At 36.9% G+C, this 23,078-nt stretch overlaps 3 protein-coding genes across 5 annotated transcripts; 1 reads left to right on the forward strand and 2 right to left on the reverse strand.

Annotated features, from left to right (window-relative positions):
* Nucleotides 1–1,622: 1,622 nt before the first annotated feature.
* Nucleotides 1,623–14,679, forward strand: LOC104891671 (hypothetical protein). 3 transcript variants are annotated; one of them, XM_048642622.2, is made up of 12 exons: nucleotides 1,623–2,043; nucleotides 2,410–2,531; nucleotides 2,618–2,754; nucleotides 7,899–7,968; nucleotides 8,062–8,092; nucleotides 8,768–8,832; nucleotides 9,092–9,331; nucleotides 9,892–10,143; nucleotides 10,273–10,374; nucleotides 10,515–10,565; nucleotides 11,341–11,419; nucleotides 14,144–14,679. In XM_048642622.2, the coding sequence occupies exons 1-12, from the start codon at nucleotides 1,863–1,865 to the stop codon at nucleotides 14,323–14,325; spliced, it is 1,512 nt and encodes a 503-aa protein (XP_048498579.1). In that variant the 5' UTR covers nucleotides 1,623–1,862; the 3' UTR covers nucleotides 14,326–14,679. The 3 variants fall into 3 exon arrangements, with proteins under 3 accessions (XP_048498579.1, XP_048498578.1, XP_010675697.2); XM_048642621.2 differs by having other exon boundaries at nucleotides 1,625–2,043; nucleotides 11,329–11,419; XM_010677395.4 differs by lacking the exon at nucleotides 8,768–8,832 and having other exon boundaries at nucleotides 1,626–2,043; nucleotides 9,063–9,331; nucleotides 11,329–11,419.
* A 297-nt stretch (nucleotides 14,680–14,976) lies between these two features.
* Nucleotides 14,977–17,485, reverse strand: LOC104891672 (pentatricopeptide repeat-containing protein At1g71460, chloroplastic). Its single transcript, XM_010677396.4, has one exon. It carries the CDS (start codon nucleotides 17,340–17,342, stop codon nucleotides 15,243–15,245), a length of 2,100 nt encoding a protein of 699 aa, XP_010675698.2. The 5' UTR covers nucleotides 17,343–17,485; the 3' UTR covers nucleotides 14,977–15,242.
* A 1,706-nt stretch (nucleotides 17,486–19,191) lies between these two features.
* On the reverse strand, nucleotides 19,192–22,325 carry LOC104891673 (protein METABOLIC NETWORK MODULATOR 1). The gene is made up of 3 exons (XM_010677397.3): nucleotides 22,183–22,325; nucleotides 19,854–20,928; nucleotides 19,192–19,680 (listed from the first exon to the last, which is right to left on the reverse strand). Exons 2-3 carry the CDS (start codon nucleotides 20,889–20,891, stop codon nucleotides 19,606–19,608), a joined length of 1,113 nt encoding a protein of 370 aa, XP_010675699.2. The 5' UTR covers nucleotides 20,892–20,928; nucleotides 22,183–22,325; the 3' UTR covers nucleotides 19,192–19,605.
* Nucleotides 22,326–23,078: the final 753 nt, after the last annotated feature.

Genomic DNA, 23,078 nt, shown 5'->3' on the forward strand with positions numbered 1-23,078 from the left:
TGGCGCAGTATTTGGAGCTCAAAAGCACTGTTGAAGGAAGGGATTGTGTGGCGTATTGAAAATGGGGCAAATGTTAGGATATGGGATGACCCGTGGATTGTCGATGAAGGGGGGAGTTTTATCACTAGCGACCGCCGAACTGGGTATAATTTGGTGAGTGACCTCATTGACGAGTCACAAAATGAATGGAGAATAGCTGCTGTTGAAAACATCTTCAATGATCGTGATGAAAATGTATTCTTGGTATTCCTCTCAACCAGACAACATTGCATGATGAAATCACGTGGGCTTTAACAAAAGATGGGTGCTTCTCTGTCAAGACGGCCTATATGCTCGGGAAAGGGGGTGATCTTAATAATTTTCATCAGATTTGGGTGGATATATGGGGTATGGACACCAGCCCGAAGGTCCGCCATTTTCTATGGCGTTTATGTTCGAACTCCCTCCCTGTGCGTGGTATACTCAAGCGACGGCATATGATTGAAGAGGACTTATGTCCCTGGGGTTGTGGCGAGTCTGAGACGAGCTACCACGCAATTTTTGGATGTTCAAAGATAGCTCCCCTCTGGTCTGCTGCTGGCTGCGAGGTAATGTGTTCTGGTCCTGACATAGAATCGATCTGCGAGCTTGTTGCAAGCTGGCGGGAGGTCGATCCACAAGTAAAGACTCGCGGAGCCTTTCTAGCCTGGGTGATTTGGGGGGAACGTAACCTGCTGGTGTTTGACAATAAAACCACACCTCACACCCACCTGCTGGGACGTGTTGCAAGGTTGGCTGTGGAGCATGGTGATTATATGCAGAAAATTTACCAACCTCGTCTGGCGGCAGGTCAACCGAGTCCTCGACATTGGACAGCTCCCCCTGAAGGAGTAGTGAAGCTGAACGTGGATGCATCATTACAAGTTGATGGATGGGTTGGCATGGGTGTAGTTGCTAGACACTCGAATGGAGATGTGTTGTTTACGACTGTCCGGCGTGTTCGTGCTTGTTGGACGCCAGAAATTGCTGAGGCCAAGGCTGCCGCGATGGCTGTGCGGTTGGGCAGTAGGTTTGGGCTGAAAGATGTTGTCTTGGAATCCGATTGTCAAGTGATTATCCACCGCCTTATGAAGAAAACTTTCTTTTTATCTGATCTAGATGGTGTATTGCATGATATTTTAGCTTCCTGTGCTACTTTTAACACTATTCAGTGGTCGCATGTTAAGCGTGAAGGTAATTTTGTAGCTCATAACTTAGCGAGGTTAAATCCTTTTGGTATCGAGCAAGTTTGGGAGAACCACTATCCTGCGGAAGTGGCTCCGTTTGTACTCATGGATAATCTGATTTTGGAGTAATGAAATTTTATTTCCCCTCAAAAAAAAAATAAAAAAAAAATACTTTTTACACATTCCTTAAAATGAACATGAACGTAAATATATATTTCAATAATTTATTTTTCATTTCTTTTAAGGGAAAAGCTAAATGCAGCCCTTAGGGCTGCATATAAGAACCTATAAATGGAAATTATTTTGTAAAACAAGCATTAATGACCTTGATAAATGCATGCTTTTTGTCATAAATAACCAACTTTATACTAGTTTAGGAAAGGTATTTAGGGCTGCATTTAGCATTACCCTTCTTTTAATACCGAGCAATAATTATGCGACTAATAACTACTAGTATCGATCGATGGGTAAAATGAAATCACAGATGGTTGAAAACGAGGCTGCATAAATAGCTCAACAGTTTAACCTCTCCCTTCGCCCTTCCCTCTGCTCCTCACTCACATTCACATAACATTCATCGATTTCTCTTTCTGGGAAAAGTGTGTGAGAGAAAGAAAGATCAAGATCAACCACAATTAAAAAACCCAGAAAAAAGAAATGGGGAGAATTAGAGAATTCACAGACAAAGAAGAAACAACAGCAGCTTCAACTGCATCAATTAGCGAAGCTCTGCTCTTCACCACCATGTACATCGTTGGTCTTCCTGTTGAAGTTCACATCAAAGATGGTTCCATCTTATCTGGAATCTTCCACACTGCCTCTTTTGACAAGGGTTATGGTCTCTTTCTTGCTCCACCTTTTAATTTTTGTAAAAATTATCTTTTTGGAATATGTAGCATGAGAAATGATTAATTACCTTTTATGGGTTTTGTTTCTTGTTATGAATTACTTGTGGGTTATGATTTTGGTGAGGAATGATTGTAATTTCTGTTAGATAATTGATTTTGTATGTTGCAAGTACTCAATTGAATTTTGTTTCTTTGGATCTAGAACAAGTCCTTTGTTATTGATGCTTTTTGTGGGGAAGTTTTATTAGTTTTGATCTGAGTTTGTTCTCTATTGATTTGGGATGGAATTGAATGTGAAATGTAAGTTGGTTTGCCATGTGATTTGATGTTAATTGAGATATTGGTTGTATGTTTAGGCATTGTTTTGAAGAAAGCCAGGATGATAAAGAAGGGAACACATAATACAAATGTGTCTGATAGTGGCCTAATAGATACTCTAGTGGTTCTTGCTGGGGATCTTGTTCAAGTTGTTGCCAAGGTTTTTACACGCCTCTATCTTAGGATGTTGTTTAAGAGTTTCAATTGAAGTTAAATTGTCATATTTAATTGGTCCTTTCTTTGTAGGGCGTCATGCTTTCAGCTGATAATGTTTCCAATCCTGCCGCTTGCGAGTTCGAGGGAACTGTTTCAGGAACAATTGACTCTTGTCGAAGTTCTGAAAATGAAGCTCTTTCGACTGCTGAACGGAGGAATGAGGAGAGGTAACTATTTTCCAATATGCTTATGGCCTATAGTATTTGCGAAATGTTGTGAATTCACCTCACATGAGATGAATTATTACATGAATGAAGAAGTATTAGAGAGAATCTGGATGGAAGGGAAGAAGAATTTTAGAGAGAGAAACTTATATGTCTTTATTTCATTTCCTCATATAATGAAAACTCACTGATTACAACTTTATATGTAAGAAGAAAACTTAAGAAGAAAACTTCTATCACACGCTTCTAACAAACTTCTTAAACTTCTGCTGTAAGTTTCTAACAAACTGTAGTTGATAACTAACTTTATAATTTACTAAAAGGAGCTGGCAGCTGATAAGCATCAGCTTATTTACACCCCCTCCTCAAGCTTGAATGGGATTAATCAGAAAGAACCATCCCAAGCTTGAGAGCTTTAGTCATTATGTCTGCAATTTGCATATGAGAACTGGCATGATGTGTGGCAATAAAACCTGATTGCACATTTTCTCTAACAAATCAATCTTGAGGTGCTTTGTTTTGTCATGGAAAACAGGATTTGCTGCAATATGCTCAGCCTCTATATTGTCACAATAAAGAGGAAGAGGAAGAGAGGGATGAATATGAAGATCATTAAGCACTCCTGTTAACCAAACAAGTTCACTAGTTGTGTGACTCATGCTCCGATATTCTGCTTCTGTAGAGCTCTTGGAAACAACCTTTTGCTTTTTTATTTTCCAAGATATGAGTGAAGATCCAAGAAATATGCAATAACCAATCAAGGATTTGCCTGAGTAATTACCCCAGTCTGCATCATAATAGGCAGTTAATTGAAGAGAAGAATTCTGAGCAGAAAAGAACAAGCCATGATGTAGAGTGCCTTTTAGATACTTAAGAACATGTTGAGGTGCTAGGAAATGAGGCATCCTGGGATCAGATAAGAACTGACTGAGCTGCTGGACAGCATAACTTATGTCTGGCCTAGTCATGTTTAAGTATAGAAGTTTGCCTATAATTCTTCTGTAGACTTCTGGACCAGGCAGCTTGTCACCATCATAGATGCTTAGTTTCAAGCCTTTAGGTAGAGGAAAAGCAGCAGGAGAACAATTTTCCATAGATAATGTTTTTAATAAATCAAGGATGTATTTCCTTTGATTTAAAAGAATCTCAGATGAGTCTCTTTTAACTTCGATACCTAGGAAGTATCTCAATGCACCAAGATCTTTAATGGTGAAGGCTTGATGTAAGGCATCTTTAAGATTTTGGATAGTAGAAACTAGAAACCCATTGAAAGCCCACTTGTGAGTGTCCCACATCGGCTATGAGGAGAGAATAAACCACTTTATAAGATTAGGAATTATTCCTCCTATCACCAATTGGTTTTAGAATGGAACCTCCTAGCTTTTAAGTGGGCTAAACTCTCCTCCTCCTTATTGGGTTACCCATACACATTTTTATATAATCTAAAAAGTAACATGGTATCAGAGCCCGAGTTGCGGGTCTCGTCTAAACTGGGAATTTGATCGCTATTAGATAAGAATTTACCTCGATAGGATGTCCAACCCCTAAGAGGATTATTGCTCTCACCTTTCCAGTTAGCTCTGAATTTCTAAGGACACTCACAAGTGAGGGGGTGTGTTGAAACCCATTGAAAGCCCACTTGTGAGTGTCCCACATTGGAGAAATAGGAGAGAATAAACCACTTTATAATATTAGGAGTTACTCTTGCTATCACCAATTGGTTTTAGGATGAAACTTCCTAGCTTGTAAGTGGGCTAAACTCTCCTCCTCCTTATTGGGTTACCCAGGCCTATTTTCATATAATCTAAAAACTAACAAATGTTCTTTTACCTTTCCAAGCTACGGTTTCTTTATCCTTTATGCTGTCAATAAACTTAGCTTCTTATCACCTTAATAATAGGGTAGAAAAAAAAATACTGTAGCATTTTTAACTTTGGAATTTCTACGTGTTGAGGGAGCTTAGGGTGAGGACGTGAGTATTAAAATTTGTTTGGCCAAGCTTTAACTTTTGTTACAGAATGTTTCAGGTGACGGCCCACTAAATTTAGAAGTCCCTTTGAGAAATAGAGCCCAATTGCTCACTTTCGATTCTTTTACTTTTATCTCCCCCTTCCATGCGCTCCGCCCTTTGTTTTCCAACCCAGGGGAACGAAACCATAAAAGAAATTCAACGAAGCTTGTAGATCATCCCAAAAGGAAGGACCCTTTAGTAATTAAGATACATAAATATCTGATGAAAATAACAAGAACATTCAATAACAATAAGAAGACAGATAAAAGACATACACAAATTTACACCAAATATTTCGATTCTTCAAATTCCCAAAGTTTTGCAATTTAGCGATAAATATTGTGGGTCTACAGTATAGTTTTTGGGTACTGGGTTTGTGGATCTCGGAACTATTTCAATGGCCATTGAAGCATGAGTTATAGACTTGCAATTGAGAGAGGTGAGGATTAGAAGAGGCCTGGGTTTTTCTTAGATGAGAAGGAAGGGTTTTTATAGTATGTGGACGGTGTTTTTGACTCTAGAGAATTTCTATCAAATAAGTAAAACAGCTCCAGGATAAACTCTTCTAAGCATCTGGAGCTTCTTCTTGCCCTATTAGAAGCCCTTTGAGTTTCGTGAGAAGTAGAAAGTACTCCAAGTTTTGTAGTGTTTGGCCTAGTTTCAATTCATGGTCTATAAAATCTCCTAAAAAGTTTCCTTAAACACTACCTTATTAACAAAATGCAGGGTTCGAATTTAACGCTAGAATGGGAGGATAAGTTCCTTAACCATAGAGGTGTTGCTATAGGTGTGGAAGCAATGAAGCATTTGATCACATTTAATGAAATGGGTTATTGTATTCACATTGTCTTATATTTCATGTTCGGCATGAGGAATGCTGATCAGTAATTCATTATGCTAGTTTGATAACTTCACACGATCAAGGTCAGTTAGGGTCTGATTTGGTTGTTGTTGCTATTCCAGTGTTGAGGAAATAACCATGCAATAAGGCGAAAGGAATCGTATGGGAGGTTTGGCAGAAAAAAAAACTCATTTTTGATAAAGATCTATTCGCAAATTAGGGGTATGTAATCTGAGCTATTTTCATGCAAGTCCCTAATAAAATATATTATAAAAAATTCCCTTCTTAAAGAGACACTTCTTTGAATAAGTTACAATTTTGGATAAAAGAGAACTAATTGTGGATTAAGTGGGTTTTCATAAATCTTCATCTTAAAGGAGATAAAATATTCATGCCAAATCAAGGTTTGAGCTTTCTTTTCAGATGTTATCTTCATTATGGAAAGAAGTACTCAGATAAACAACTACTCCTGTGTCCCACATTACTCGTTACATTTATCAAGGCAGGTAGTTTTAGATGATAAGTTATTGTTACATTGAAATGGTTATATGTGATAAGAGTTGGTGGGATATTATATTATTTGTAGGGGAGAGAGTGGTGGGCGATGCTTGAAAGTAGAAAGATTTAAATAATAGTGAGCCATGTTCAAAAATAGAAGTATAAAGAGTAAGGTGAGATGCAACGAGTATTAATTTGACTTGGCATGCTCTTAGTTGTTTAATTATGGAACAATCCCAACCCTTTTTTCTCATTTATTTTGTTCTTGCTTTAAGTTTTGGAGATATGTTAGTTATATCTTCTTCTTTTCCTTTTCACTATATTGCATGGATTCTCTCTCACAGTTCAAACCAAATCTAGGGGCAAAAAGATACTAGATATGGGATTTGTCCATGGCGTACCTTCTATAGGAAGAGCCACTAGTAAGAGAGGGGGGGGGGGGGGGGGCTTAGTGCCTAAAAGTGTCATAAGGACCCCGCTTATAAAAGGAAAAAAATAACGTAAGAAAAGATGTCAATGACTTACAGCTGCATGCAACATCTTAAACTAGTGATGTCAGATTTTGGATGATTACGAAACATGATTGTTTAGCTTACTGCACCATCTTCCACTGACCCCCTTGAAGTCCAATAACTTAAAAATCTATGTTTTGATGCTTTGAACTTGATTATTTTCCTTAAATTTTTTGTCTTGTTTGTTGCATGATTTTTTGGGGAATGTTACTGGGAGAATATCTGGAGTTCACCGTTTTCTGCTCATTCATGGTTTGCATATGATGACGTGCTTTGAGTAGCCCTTTATTCCTTGTGAATTGTGATGAACACTTGGAAATGTTTTTTGCACGACTAATATGTTATTTTAGCTTCTTGTTTCTTGATGAATGCAATCAAAAGTTTTGTGCATGACAATGATGCTTCGCTAGTTCCTTGATCATGGTCATGCTGTATTATTTGTTGGAATTGTTGTGGAATGTTATTTTCTGTCTGGAGAATTGGAAGGATACCAAATAGTCCTGTTTTAAAATATCCATTGAATCTCTTGTGTTAAAGACGACTTGCCATCCTAAACCTAGACAATCCCAGAATCTGTTCTTTTGAATCAATTAGTGAGAAATTTCAACTTCTTTTTTCTCAATTATTGCTCTTTTGGAAAAATTATATCATTTGGATCATAACATTCTACATGTAGGCTAATGGTCTCTTTTCCCTCTTCTCTAGGAGGCTAAACAGATGAAAGTTTAGGACGATCGATAATATTAGGATGTGTTTGTTATTTTCGAATATTGATGAATTGATTGATCAGCATTTACGGTCACCTAAGGTGTTCTTTGATCCTCATTGAACTTTATAATTTGCAAGAGCTATATGGAAAATAGGTGGAGGAAGAGTGTACTTTTTTACTCTAGCTTGTTCAGATTGCCCAGAAAGTTTTCTTAGTAGTTAATTTACTTATGTTCTGCTGTTAATTGTCCCTCACCCTCTCTTTTACACATTTAGCTTTAGGTGTTGTAAACATTTGAGTAAGCACGACCGGCATCCTTGTCAATGTTTGATGTCTTGATGGTTTCTTCTGCATTCTCTCTCATGATTCTTATTTGAAAGTGCAAAAAAGAAAAGGAGGAGAGGGAGAAAAAGCGGGGAGGGGTCTTGAATACAGTTTGACTTAGTTCAGACTTAGTTTTAAGATCAACTGTCTCCCCCATCCCTCCCCAATCTTTGGGGTGAATAAGGCATTTTTCTCCTTTAAGATTAGTTTATGGTCTCAGATTCATTATTTTCTTTTCTTCCTGGTTGACAGACAGGTTGGGGTACCCATGCTTCAAGATGATGAAGATTATTACCGCCATCATTCCGAGGTCTCAAAGGAGGTACTATTAGTTTTGAAAAATATATTTCCCCACATTAGGAATTATTTACTTGTCCATAGCTGTTTGTAACCAATTTACCACTTCTTTTTGCAGGTTTCCAAAGTCAATGGTTCAAGTAGAAGCTGTAAGTGCAGAATGTATCTTAATCTTGCTTCATTATAACCTTCTCTTGTTTCATCCCAATGAACTTAGTACCTTTCTAGGGACTGTATGTATGAGAACACCCTTTAGATTGCAGACCCTTTGCCTTTTCAGCAAAGCAGAAAATCTACCCACGAATACTGGAACCGATGCTTGGACCTTGGATTATGAATGGGAAGGGGAATACTTGGCCTGCAAATTAACTTGATAAGGTGATGGGGATAGCTTCTACTAATCTACTATTTTCGTTTATAAACCTAATCTTATAATTTCTCCTGCAGCAGTGTTTGCTGGCAGATTTTCTTTTTCTTTTTAAAATATTTCAGCTTTTATGCAATATTTTGTTATGAGCTGAAATTTCAGATTAGAGAATAAAGAAAGATAATGATTCTATGATTAATAATACGGAAATTAAAAAAAGAATGTAATATAGATTGCCAAGAAATCGAGTGACTTGTAATCTTGGACACACTCTCAAAGCTAACTAAATGAAACTCTCATATATTTGTCGCTTCCTCTCAGTGATCACTTCTATTTATACAACTAACTTACTTGATTTGACCTAATAATATTGCACTTCCAATGTTACCCCTTCCCTATTACACAATGCATAGCATATTTTAGTTAGTTATTTTGCCTTATTTTCCTGACCCAACAGGCCAACACTATTACATCTGGGCCGGCGATATACTTACGTGTTCTTTTGTTAGCTGCTGGACCTTGGTACTTGTTTCTGTTGTCTTTATCTCACTTCATATTGTGCTATATGTCTCGACCTGTGCACCTTACTATTGATTGATTTGTTTTTCCATGTGGTGTAATTTGACCAATTGACCTTCTTACTAGTAATTATGGTATTGTAATTTTTTTCCAACTCTGGTCCGACTTTTCTGTCCCCTTCTTTTTGTGTTTCCTTGTGTGAAGACTAACTCAATATGATATGCTTTACTCAGTGATTGATAACAACAAACTGAATGTTCAGAAGGAGAATTATGAGATGAGAGCATTCAACCATTTGGGCGATGGATCCCTGCCCGCCAGTGATGCATCTCTTGATCTCAAACATATGAATCAGCTCCTTGATAAAGAATCCACTAGTACAGAATCTGTTGCTTCAGAGCATTCTGACTCCGCCAAAACAGATTTGGATGCAACTCATAATCCTTCGGCAGTTCCAACAGAAAGGGCTCCACAAAATCCACTTCCTAGTAGGACTGCTAAGGTATAAATTGTGATTCTTCCCTTCTCTCATTGTCACAACAGCATTTCAATAAGAATGTACAACTGGCCAAAGGGAGGGATAGAATGGGGTGCAGCCTTTTATTATTTAGAGGAAGCTTAGTTGGAGGATAAAGAGGAAAGGGTATCAAAATTGTTCGTAGAGTAAAGAGATAAAATCGTGAAAACATTTTTAGAATTATATCAGGTTTAGTTTTTTTAGTTTTGAGAGGGAGAGAATCAAGCCTCTTGAATGTTTGAAATTTAATCTCAAATCTTTGCATTTTCTAGTTTATCATTATGATTTTCATTTTCTTCTCTTAATCTCCATCTTTAAGTTTCCAGTTCATTACAAAGTACTTGTACATTTTTACTTCTAGTTTTCATTTTACTGCTTCCTTTTTTGGAATAGGGATTTAAAAGTTCTACTGCTTCTTTTTACTGATGATTTTGTCATTTATTGGTCTTGGCTTTGGGAGTCTCACATTATATCATCTTTCTTCTGATTTCGTTATGTTAATTTACTTAACGATAAATTATCTCGGTTTATATGCCAAATTTCAGGAATCCAAGCTCAATCCAAGTGCAAAAGTTTTCTCCCCATCCTTTCCTAACTACAGATCAACACCACCTCCGGCGGCAACAGTTCCAAGTGTTGCTTATGTATCCAACAATTTTCCTGCAGTACAGGTAGCTGGTGCACAGCCAGAACTTATCAGACCCATTGCGCCGCGTTCATCATGGCCTGTTAAGTTTGTTTCTTATGTGTCTTCAACAGCAATGAATGCTGATAATGGTCTTCAATACAATCAACCTGTATGTTTAATATGGTCTTCTTGATTCACTCACTTGGAAAAAGAGTACCTGAAACTTACTTTTTAATAATATGTTTGATGTAGATATTGCTGATGTTCTATTCTCTGTTTACCCTTATTTTGCAAGCAGATTGCTGGTCATTATGTAACAAGAGCACAACCTATCAGACATGGTGCACAGTACCAATCAATTCAAGCTATGCCTACATATGTACATCCTAATCCTCAAAATGTATGTATATGTATAATTAAACTCATTATTTCAATTAAGATGCAAATGTTCTGTTTCAGCTTTATGCAACAATATCAAGGAACAAGTTTTTCTCTTCTAATCAAAGTTTACTCTCCTAATGAATGTGTTAACTCCTGTAGGGCATATATGGAAGGCCTGGACAGCTTGTCTATGTACATCCAGTTACTCATGTGAGTTACAAAAATGTGATGATGTGCATGCATAATTTTTCTCTCATTTTACCTCTTTCTTTTTGGGTTATTTTTTAAGTGGGGGTTGTTTTTTTATTTTTTTTTTGTGGGGGGGGGGGGGGGGGGGGGGGGGGGGGGGGGGGGGGGGGGGTTGGGGTTGGGGTGCATGTGACGAGACGGTTGGTTTAGATAGACACAGACATACACAAAGGCTTGCTTAAATGATTTACCTTTGATCTTGGATGCAAGTCTACTTGTTTCATTTTTATCCTGTTTGTGTTTGATATCCTGGAATTATGGCATGTCATTTCCTACTGTAGAAGTGAAAATGTGAACGAGGCTTTTGAGATTATGTATAATAGGCTTAGATCCCTTGAATCACCTTTGTTGTTTTTTTTTCTCCTTTTGTTTTAACCTGCACGGGGGCATGTGACGAGACGGTTGGTTTAGATAGACACAGACATACACAAAGGCTGCTTAAATGATTTACCATTTGACTCTTGGATGCAAGTCTACTTGTTTCATTTTTATCCTGTTTGTGTTGATATCCTGGAATTATGGCATGTCATTTCCTACTGTAGAAGTGAAAATGTGAACGAGGCTTTTGAGATTATGTATAATAGGCTTAGATCCCTTGAATCACCTTTGTTGTTTTTTTTTCTCCTTTTGTTTTAACCTGCACGGGGCTCTCTGATGGCTTTCTTGATCAGTTTTGATCATTTTCTTTTGCTATTTGCTAAAGTGGCCTCCTTTTGTCATGAAGGATGTGATCCAGGCACCTGCAGCTCTCTCACAAGCTCCACATGCCTTATTGACATCACATCCGATCCATGTTGGTATTGCCAAGAATGAAGGTATATATTATCTATAATTTGAGATGCATAAGTGCATTATTCCACAATAATGAGTAGTTATTCGTTTGTAGAGGATAAGATTTATTCATTAGTCTGTCATCTCTAATTCCAGCACCAGCTAAGATGCGTGCATGCCCCAAATACTTCCAAGAATTGCAATTCATCTCTCTCTCATCAGCATATAACATCTAAAAGAGAATATTTTGTTTTGGTTCCTCGTAGTTCTAATTTGTTTGAATAATCTTAATACAACAGAACTGACCTTTAAAAGACAATGAAATAATTTCCTTTTTAGTTTCTGATGGCTATTCAAACTAGTGGAGCAAGTTATCTATCTGGGGTGACCTTTTTTGCTGGCCGTGGCGGATCCAGGATTTCACCCACGTGGGTTCGAAACCAATGAGTTATTAACACAAAAAAGACCATATTAAATTGATCAAAAAATACAATGCATCAATTAAAGTACATAATTGAAATCGATAATTACAGAAACGTCTATAACGTTTTACTTTATGCAATCTATGTAAATAAAAAAAGTTAGAATTTGCATAGTTTAGGCTTTGATCCCGTGACCTCAAGTTTATATACTAAAGTTTTAATTACTAAACCGAGTAGTATTAGTGTTATCATTTTAAGTACAATATTAATAAATAAAAATTTTCCTTACCCAAGACATACCCTAATAACGAGTTAAAGCATCAAAAATATTTTTTTTAGTCTACAAGGTTAATAACGTGGTCTAAATTAAACTTTCAATAACCATCTATAACATACCCAAATGAACAAAAGCACAAGCAATACTACCTACTAACAAATATTTATTCATTTATGGCCCACCCAATTAATCTCATGATAGTTTAATAATTTCAATTTATCAAGCATTCCAATAATCTAATTTGTTATTAGAAAAGTTACTTACCCGCTTTAAGGGTCTATTTGATACAACTTATTGTGTCTTATCTTATCTTATTTTTTTCTGAAATGAATGAGATAAGTTGAATAAAACATCTTATTTATCTTATCTTATTTTAAATAAGTTGAACAGAACAGAACCTAAGTATTGCAACCTCAAAACAAGACTCAAGTAGAGAAGGGGTAAGTAATTTTAAAACCTAACTAAGTTGCTATGAAGAAGCAATAGAAATGAGACAAATAAAAACTCTATTGCCTGCTGGGAAATTGGGGAAACATAAAAAAGAAAAAATTAAAATTAACCATGTTATCCTCAAACCTGCGTGGAACAACAGGAGAGGCGCTTTACCTCACACGCGTAGTCGGACCACTGAGCCAAACTCTATCAGACTGAAATCAGAGCACGCGGGATTTATTTATTATATATTTGTTTTTGGATTTTTTTGCAGATTTTTCTTTTTTTAAAAAAAAAAATTCGTGGGTTCAGTTGAACCCACTGAACCCACGCTAGATCCGCCCCTGTAATTGCTGGCCTTTTTAATTATTTGAGGGTTAAACTCATGTAGTGATGTTTGTCACATCACTACTTTTTATTTAATTTTGCACTATATGATATAGATAAAATGAAACAAGCCTTTGAAGCAGGTTGCTGCAGACCACTGATGCAGGCTATCAGAATCAAGAACCATATAAGTGGAGCTGTGTATGAATTTGTTTGCATCAGAAACCTTCTGGGAAGAGGGGGGATAGATATTGTGCTCGACTGACTTGAAGCATTTTTAGATGGCAATATCTCATCTTTTTTGCCATCAAAGTACAGTTTTGGGAGAAATCAACAGAAACTGTGAATATTGTTACCAATATAAAATGATCTAACATAGAAAAGAAAGAGAGTTGGGAAGTAAGATGATACAGATCTGTGGAAGGGCCGAAAGGTCTAAAAGAATTATAATTCACGTGTAATACACTTGAACTATGGTTACCCTACTAATGACACATACAAAAAGTTGGTCAAAAGTAAAGCTGGAAGTATTTTCAAACAAGTAAATTGAACAAAGAGGAATACTAGTTCCTAGCACTTAGAAGAAAGTAGTACTACTATGTGCTTGGAGAGTTTGGTATACTTGATGCTCAATGGCTTTCCATGAGCCGATTTGAACTCTAACATGGCTCGACTTGAGTTTGATTAATTTTACCGAGTCCAAACTCGAAGTTGAACTCAATCTTACAAATCATGCTCAAGCTTGATTTGATAAAGAATAATCTATTTTTCGAGCTCGACTTGTTAAAACATGTGCCAACAATAAGTACTATAAGATTTGAATTTTGTTGTTGATAGACTTCATATGAGTGTTCTGCTTGGACAAGCTGTTTTGAAAATCCGCCTAACTTTCTCAATTCAATTGATCGTTTAGGCCTTGGTGTAACAATTATATAATGTTCACTGTGCGTGAGGAGTGAGGAGTACCTGAAGCGCCCATCATTGTCATTTTATTTCATTCTATTTATTAGGAATAATATACTTCTCCATTCGCCTGGAATGGAGTCTGCAGATACTTGGCTTGTCAGTCCCCTCTTTCATACAACACTTTGGCGTAAATGTCCCACACATTTATATAGATTATAAAAAAAGGAATAGAAAACACCCTTTCTATTTTCATGCTATAGGGTTTGAGTTGGGCAGTAGAGTCGTAGAGATGTGTCAAGTAAACTTGCTATTGCGAATCTTTTGTGTTTGAAATCTGATATACTAATAATTGCTGCTATATATATGAATCCTTAGTCTTTGCTTTATTATGCTTTGGTTTTCAGGTGCAGGTGTTTTAGCTGGTCCAACATTGCCAGTTCCTGTGACTCCACCTTTAATGGGGAATGGACCACAATCGTATACAATGCCGAGTCACATTCATCAGTTATCAACACCTCATTTTTCTTCGATGCGTCATGTCCCGGTCTTAGGTCCTAGTATGCCTTACAGTGCTAAGTTCCAGTAAAGAGGTTTCCCTCCGGCTCCTAGTAGTGCTCATCATTTTTCTTCTTTTTCTTAGAGATTTGTTTCATTTTTTCATCGACAGAAGTTTTGGCATACAGAGTTATAGTTTTGTTGAGGCTAGGTTTTGGGTCTGTCAAGAGTGCAGGTTGAAAAAAAACATTTCTCCACCCATGTTTTAGAAGAGGGAGGGATGATGCAGAAGATATAGAGATTCTTTTTGTCATTGGCTTATGCTATCCCATGTTAGTGGGATTATACAGTTTTTCAGGATTTAATGACTTGTATGTGGCGTGGATATTCAATCATTTAATTGGTTAATATTCATCTATTCTCAATTTCTTTCATTAATTTTGTATCCGATGTCTTCATTCATTGTCTGCTGTAAAAGTCGTACCGTATAAATTATAAAACGCAACTGAACTGATTGCAACTCACCTGAACTGAATTAAATTATAACTAATAAAAATGATAATTAGAGTTGAACTGAACCAATATGAATTGAATTAAACCAAAAATAAGCTGGGAAGAACAGGCCTGAGTGTTACAATCACTTGTTGCGTTTTATAATTTATTCGGTACACCTAACGACAGATAAAAGATCCATATTCACTTATTCAGAGTTATATGTAAAGGAAATAGAGAATGGCTATACTGTGTCTGAACTCTGAACATAAGATTTCTTTTTTCAACCCCATACTGTATGTACTTTTATATTAGTAGGGGAGACCAGAGGCTAACAGAGTGAAATAAGACAAGCAAGATTGCAAGAGAAAAACATGAAAATTTTACAGACCAAATCTTGGTAGTTATTCATTTTCAACGAATCATACTATACAAAGAATATCTTTTACCTTAATCATACTTGACAGTGCTGTTAGTTTAATAGAAAGTCTCAAGGAGAGGACATTAAACTTAATGTTAAGTCTTCAACCTAGAACCCCATAGGATATATCTTTCAGCCTCCTGAGTTCGACCTGTACGAGTAAGAAGTCCGGCCATAAGAGAATAATGCACCTTAGACGCCACGATTTTATATCTTTGAGTCATGAGTTGGAAGATTTTACAAGCCTCGTCTGCAAATCCAGCTTGATCACAGATTGTCAAAATAACATCAAAGGTGCTTACATTGAGAGGCATATCATCACTCAGCAAATTGTAAAAAAGAGCAAGCGCTTCTGTAAAACAGTTGTTATATCCATAAGCCATCATCATGGCAGTTGCTGTCACTGAACCTTCAGATGGATAGAGATAAAACACTAACTTTGCTTTCTCAATCATTCCACATATTCCATATAATTTCACAAGTCGTGCTAAAACAAAAGGAACCCGCTCAATTTCCTTCTTCAACATTTGTCCATGGACCTCTTTCCCAAGTTTCAACAGTTTGAGATCGTTGCAAATATCTAATACCCTGGATATTGTAACTGAATCTGCCCTGTGCCTTGACAGCTGCATTGATCTGAACACCTCAAGGGCTTCATCTGGATGCTCATTTTCAATACATGAATTCATAAACGCCGTCCAAGCAATCACATTTCTTGCCTCCATGCCATTGAATAATGTACGACTGATCTTCAAGACACCACATTTCGAGTACATTACAATCAATGATGTTAGCAATGATACATTAGGCAGAAACCCATTTTTCACCAAAAACCCATGTATCTCCTTTCCTTGCCTTAAAGCCTTCAACTTAGCACAAACTGGAAGAATCGTCGCCAATGAAACAACATCAGGCCTAAACCCTTCTTGCTGCATCCAGATTATCGACCTCAAAGCCTGATCAAGTCTACCATTTGCGATATAACCAGACATCAAAGCAGTCCATGAAACAGTAGTTCTATCCCTAGAAAGATAAAATACCTTCCTCCCAGAAGTCATATCCCCACACTTACAATACATATCTATCAAAGCCGATTTTATAAACGGTTCCTCCATATAATTTCTTGTCTTAAACACATAGGCATGAACCTCCTTACCCATCTTCCGTGCCCCAACTTCCCCAATCATAGGAAGAATTGTAGTTAGCACCACCGAATTCGGTACAACACCTTCCTTTATCATCCACCTCGTATATCTTATCGCCTCTCTTGGAGACTTATTATGCGAAAACCCTGCAATCATTGCTCCCCATAGAACAACATCTCTCTCAGACATTTCATCAAACACAAGACGTGCAAGCTTAACTCTACCACATTTAAAGTACATATCAATTAGACTTGTCTTAAGAATCTCACTCCCTATAAATCCATTCTTAATCAACAAACAATGCATCTTTAATCCCTGCTTAAAAGCCGCCGATCCGCCAAAACTCTTGATCATACAAGAAAAACTATACACATTAAACTCAACTCCATTCTCTCTCATCCTTGAGTAAGTATACAACAAATCCTTATATTTTCTACCACCAGCAACCACATGACCTCTAAGTAATGCATTCCAAGAATAAACATTTCTAGATTTTTCATCATCATCATCATCATCATTGCTAAGTACCATTTTTGCATCATCCACTGACCCACAAGAAACATACATTTGAACAATCTTAGTTTTAAGAAATTCATTGTTTTCAAGCCCATTAATCCTAATATGGGCATGAATTTGTTTCGCAACGGTTTCGGACTTGGACCGGATACAAGCACCAATCAAAGCAGAGAAAGTTGAAGCATTTACAGGGATACCCTGTTGTTCTAAATAGTCTAAAATGGTGAGAGCTTCTTTAAGCTTGTTTTTTCTTGCGAATTTCTGAATGTCATTGTAAATTGAATGTGGGTTTTTCTTATGAAGTGGGTAAGACCAAGGATATGCTGTATCTTCTCGTTTTGTGATGGAATTACGCCGGTTTTTTTGGGGGGAAATCGGAGAGTTTGGTTGTTGGTGAAGTGGTGGATTGTGGGTTTTATTTGAATTGCGAAATGAGGGAGTTTTGTTGGGGTTGATTTTGTGTTTGAATTTGGCGGGAAAGGAAGAGAATGATGGAGGTGATGATGGAGATAATGATGTTGTTATTGCAGCCATTTCTCTCTCCAACTAATGAAACTACAACAACATCCACTGCTGACCTTTTCTTCTCAGATTTTGAGTGACACAGACACTCGCATAGTCTATAATTCTATAAACGAGCAATGATATTCCCCGGGTATGGGCCAATACCATGCCATTTTATGTAATTTTTATGACAAAAGTAATATTAAAAAATTATAAATTTTTTATTTTTCATATTTTTTTTGGGGCTTGTTAGTTAAAATCTTATATCATATCCTAACAATATCTTATCATATCAGTTAGCTATTAAATCATATCTGGACTATATCTAATCATATCAAGTAAATGGTATGAGAAAAGTTTCCGCATACCGGATATGGGACTATACTTTCTCGTCTATAAACAGAGATGAATCCTACTTCCCCGTTTGATAATAATTGCAATATTCTTCTTCCGTTTAGAAATAGTTGCACTATTAAAACATAGTCATATATGGTCTCGGTAGATTTGTCTCAATGAATATTTTTTTAATATTAACTTTTTATAATTACTATTCATTGATAATTGAAATATTAACGTTTGAAATTATGCATCGGCAAGCGTGAAAACATAAAATGATGCAACTATTTCTAAACGGAGTAGGTCTCTCATTGATACATTTGGTAAGAAACTCACCCGAAAAAAAAGAAGATAAAAATAGATAAAAAGTAGAACCTATATTTTAGAAGATATAGTAAATGAGAAGATATTAACAATTAATAAAGAAACTTCTAAAGAAGGAAAACGTTCCACTTTAAAAGGAGGAGGAACTAGTAATTATTATGGGTAACCTGGAAAATCGGTAAATGGGTCTTGTTTGTGCTTAGTTTAGTATTGCTTTTGGGTTGTTCATTAAATATTATTACCTACGTTTCATATTACATGTACCATTTCTCATTTACGCACTATTTTCTCTCACTATCACATAAGAAAAAACTAGCCAGGTGAGATCTTATTAAATTCGTTTCAATGCGAGGATTTCAAATATCAACTTTTTATAATTTTTTTTTTTTTGTAGGGAACTTTTTATAACTTTCACTTATACAAAATTAAATATATTAATGTCCAAAAAAGAGTATTGGATTGTATGAAAAAGTAAATGGTGCATATATTATGAAATGAATGAAGAAGGAAGGGAAGATTATATGATATGACAATATGATCAATTTTAGTATAGTTTGGATTGATTTTCGCATTTTTTTTTTTTTGTGTTATTGTGTGGTAATGGGATATTACTTTTTAAATTTCTTTGCTCATCTACTTTTTCATATAAGAATGAAACATCATTTATTTACACCTATAAAAGAAAGATATCATTTAATTATGAGTTCCGTTTTGAAAATTAGAAATGTAGTAGTAAAAAATGAACCAACAATTTTTCCTAGAAACTAGAGATGTTGAAGTAGGGCCTGTTCTCCCCAGCTTATTTTCAGTTCAGTTCAGTTCAATTCAGTTCAGATCAGCTCTTGACAATACTTTTACTTTCACATATCACTATTCGTTTCAGTTCAATTCAATTATTTTATGCCGAAGAGAACAGGCCCGTAATATAATGTCAATGTATACATTTTACTGTCATAATGGATATTCATATTTCGTGATCCTCTTAGTTTTTTCTTCTTTTTTTGATATTGGAAAGCCTTGATAATAACAATGAGTCTATTTTTGGACTCAAACAAAAAGTGATACTGAACAAGTACCTCTACCTATCAATACAAGATTTTATACAGCTACATTTGATTTGGTTAATTAATTTCAGGTTGGGACCTTGTCCTGTTGGCCATCCGAAATCGGATCCTGCTGGAGGTCTGCTGAGATCCCATCCATCACGATAGACGATTCCTACGTACTAAATACTGCATAGGGCATCGAAAACTTGTTATCAAGAAAGATCCAAATGCCAAGTGCTCAAACTAAACATAATTAGTTTGCTGGAGCTTCTAATAAACATATTCATACAATTCATTCCAAAGATATACAAGGAATGAAAAAACTCAAACCACATAGCACAACAGTCTTGCCTTCCCCTTGGACAGGATAGCGCGCTCAAGCAGCTGGAAAATTGTGTGTAGACTCTAGGTCTCCTTTCATAGCTGCTTAACGACAGTCGACAGACTTAGCTTTACCAACTAGATGGTAGTTAGATGTTCGACTGGTCTTTGCGCATAAGATAGCGAATGCTGGGAGACTGTGACCTTAAAAGCAAATGTTTTCATTCATTCTCAAGGTTGATTTTCCAAGTTCTTTTCTGCACCGTTCAATTTCCTGGGCTCTTGAAGTCTTGATTATGACCGTCAGCCATCTGCCTTGCCATCAAATTTTCTTGTACAGCCTTCGCAAAGCAGCAAGTTATGTTCAGAAAGATGGATACTTCCAGTATAATACTATCTCAACTCTCAAGCTTAAATTAAAAAAAAAAAACTCACTAGCAAATGCCAATATAACTTGTAGCAGGTAATATAAAAATTGAAATGGTTGATGCATGGAGTTTTAGCTTTCACTCACCATAAGCAATTCTGTCATCTTGCCTGTTCTTCTCTCAGGACAAGCGTGGGGTATTGTTGTAGATTGATCTGGTGAGTCTGAGCGGATGGATTGGAGGGGCTTAACCAACAGGGGCTTACTCAAGTCCTGGACTTGTTCTGGAGTAAGCCCTGCAGTATTAGGCAACACTTTGCTAGATAGTCCACTATCATTATTCCGATTTTCTGCAGACTCAGGTGACCCTTGCATTTTTTTAGCAGCAGTGACAAGTTCATCAAACGGTTGAGATGCAGAACCACTATCTGTCTCTGATCCTTTGGGTACAGCCTCCTGGGTCAAAGGACGCTGTTTGCTTTTGGAGGCGGCCAAGTGAGCAGGTTGAGAAGCAATGGGAGGTGCTTCAACAACAGGACTTGCACCATTCGACAAGCTCACTGGTTGCAGGATGACTGGTACCACAGTGCCTCTTTCTCCCACTGGGTGGGGCGACTGCACTGGCACTATAGACATTTGTGTAGCTCGAACCCTGGCCAGCTGATTAGAAGTAGGTGAACCATTTGAAGGGTGTGCAGCATGGTGGTCACTTCTCTCTCTTCCCCGGCGTTTATGACCTTGTTTCCCTGATGGGAAAGGAACCTCATTTCTTCGGATCATTTGCAAATTAGGGGCTACATCATTATCAGCTGAAACAGGAACATAATGCCCTGGCTTGAATACAACCCCCCTGAGACTCGTGTCAGAATCACCAACACGAACTGAGAGCAAAAAACCAGCATCAAATACTGCTTCGATCACACCAGTAACTACCTGGCCTACCATGGACTCCTCTTTATTGTTCTTCATTGTATCAACTGATGGTGGTTGTTGATCCCCATTTACTCCTTCAAATCCAGGAGGAATAGGAGCACCTTCACCATGGTTTGGTTGTTCCCTTTTACGCGGTATATAGGTACTTTTCCCAGGGTTCTGACTTTTATCTTTCCTAGGACGACCTCGCTTTCTCTTCACAGAGACATCGGGTGGAGAGAAGGAGCTACTCATTTGATGCGTTTGGTTCATCTCCAAAAATTGCAGCCAATCACAATGCCAATTTTACCTGTAAAGATGTATGAATGTTATCTAAACCAAAGGAAACATAATGCAAATATGGCTTCTTGAATGAACAGGTTGTATCAGTATGCTGCTTTATCCACTTTGGAAACTCTTGGTTGCTACTTGCTGCATGTCAAAAGGCTTGATACGACACCACAAGTAACAATTTCCAGGAAAATCTAGAAGCTTAAAAATGGTAGGAAACAACATTTTAATTGCAAGACATTAACATAATTAATTGATATTTCTACCATCATCTCAGAAAATCTAAGACTGGTTTCAACTTTCACCCCATAAAAACCCAAAATTGCCGGTTACAATCTGATAACAATTAAGTGGTATCTAACTTCATAGATAGTCCTCCGAAAGAAAAAGCATAAGTCAACTAGGACTACCTGAGAATCTGGCTCCCATAATGGGATTATTCTTAGCAAATCCTCATAATTAGGAGATTTATCACTATGATTCCAAATATGGTGCCTTAACTTTGCTGATTACCTTCACTTGCCAAAAAAAAAAAATCTAAATTACCCTACCTTAATCCAAATTGGGATTATCCTAAAATGACCGTAAAAAATCCGGAGTTTTCTGCTCACATATCTCCTCTTTTCCACACACTTGAGTAAAAAAAGACTATTTGGTTAAGTAAGTTTAGCTAGCTAAACATGAAATAGGAAAAGTGCGCACCGGACAAGCCTACACAGAACTCGACTCAGGTGACAAAACATAGCAACTAAAATTCCGCCAAATAGCCTTACTCGCTGAGTAAACCTTACACCCCCTAACATACACCTTAAATGGTACTCCAAAGTCCAAAGTTACTAAAGTGCAGCAGCTTGAATATAATGGGAAAAAAACATAAATTATGAAAGGTCATTCATTCCTGATTTCCAGCCACAACACTTGAAGAATTGATCTGATGAAATTAAACAAGAACAAGTGAACACTAATATGCGCATCTACAAATTGTAACATCAATTTTCTTATCATTTAAGTTCCATGAAACAAAGATGAATTAACAAGTTCTACCAGAAATTCGAATCATAAGTTTACTCTATAGCATGTAAATTATCCCTAAAAACATGAAATAACATAAATGAGATAAAGAAAAAATAAGTTGAATTCATGAAACAAACAATAACAACCGCATAAAACCAATCGCATGAATAATCACATGAAGTAGATCTTAAATATCGCAAATTCCACACCAAAATCCGCAACAAAACAAGTAGATTCATCTAAGGAACAAAACAACAACCTGCAATTCGAGCTTCTGCAATTCGAGCTTTGGAATTAGTGTATGACTGACGAATTTGAATTTGCGTATGAGAGGTTCTAGAGGTTCTAAAGGAATTGAATTTCCGTATGAATTTGCGTCTTTTCGAGTGTTACTATACGCCTATACCTAGAGCTGTCAAAAAATGACTTGATCTGATAACCCGACCTGAACCTGTAATGACCTGTAACTTACTTACACTTAAAATTTTGGCAAAATAAGTCACCTGAAACCTGACCTGAACCCGACCTGATAATAACTGATACCTGCTCTTGACCCAATACTCTATGACCTGAACTGATACCCGCCCAAAAAAGACGGATAATTGAAATGACCCAACCTGACAATGATATGAACCCGATTCGACACCTGACCCGATTAGGACCTGAAACTGATTATAACTCGACGTAACTTGTCATTAACCCGACCTATTGCGACCCGTTACCTGATTTTACTAGACCTGTTGTGACCCGGTACATTATTTTACTTGACTTGGTTCTACATGTTACCCAATTTTACCCGACTTGTTGATTGTTGATAACTCGACTTGTCATTGATTTCACGACATAGTAACTTAAATCATAAACTAACACTACTATAAAAAGGCACATAACTAGATGAACTATTCAAGCATTGATTTTCAATGAAATCTTAAATAATGATACAAATTTGAAGCAACGCCACACAAAATTCATGACTTGTTCCGTACTCGAAGCGACCCGAAAGTGACTTGAAACCAAGTATGGTATAACCCGATAACTACCAACCTGAACCCGACTCGAACCTGACCCAAACGGCTATTGTCTTAACCTGATAAGTATTCGACCTATGCATGACCTGAACCTGAAAGCACATGCTATGAACCCGACCCGACACCA

This window comes from Beta vulgaris, chromosome 4 (assembly GCF_026745355.1).
Source record: "Beta vulgaris subsp. vulgaris cultivar EL10 chromosome 4, EL10.2, whole genome shotgun sequence".
Lineage (NCBI taxonomy): Eukaryota > Viridiplantae > Streptophyta > Magnoliopsida > Caryophyllales > Amaranthaceae > Beta > Beta vulgaris.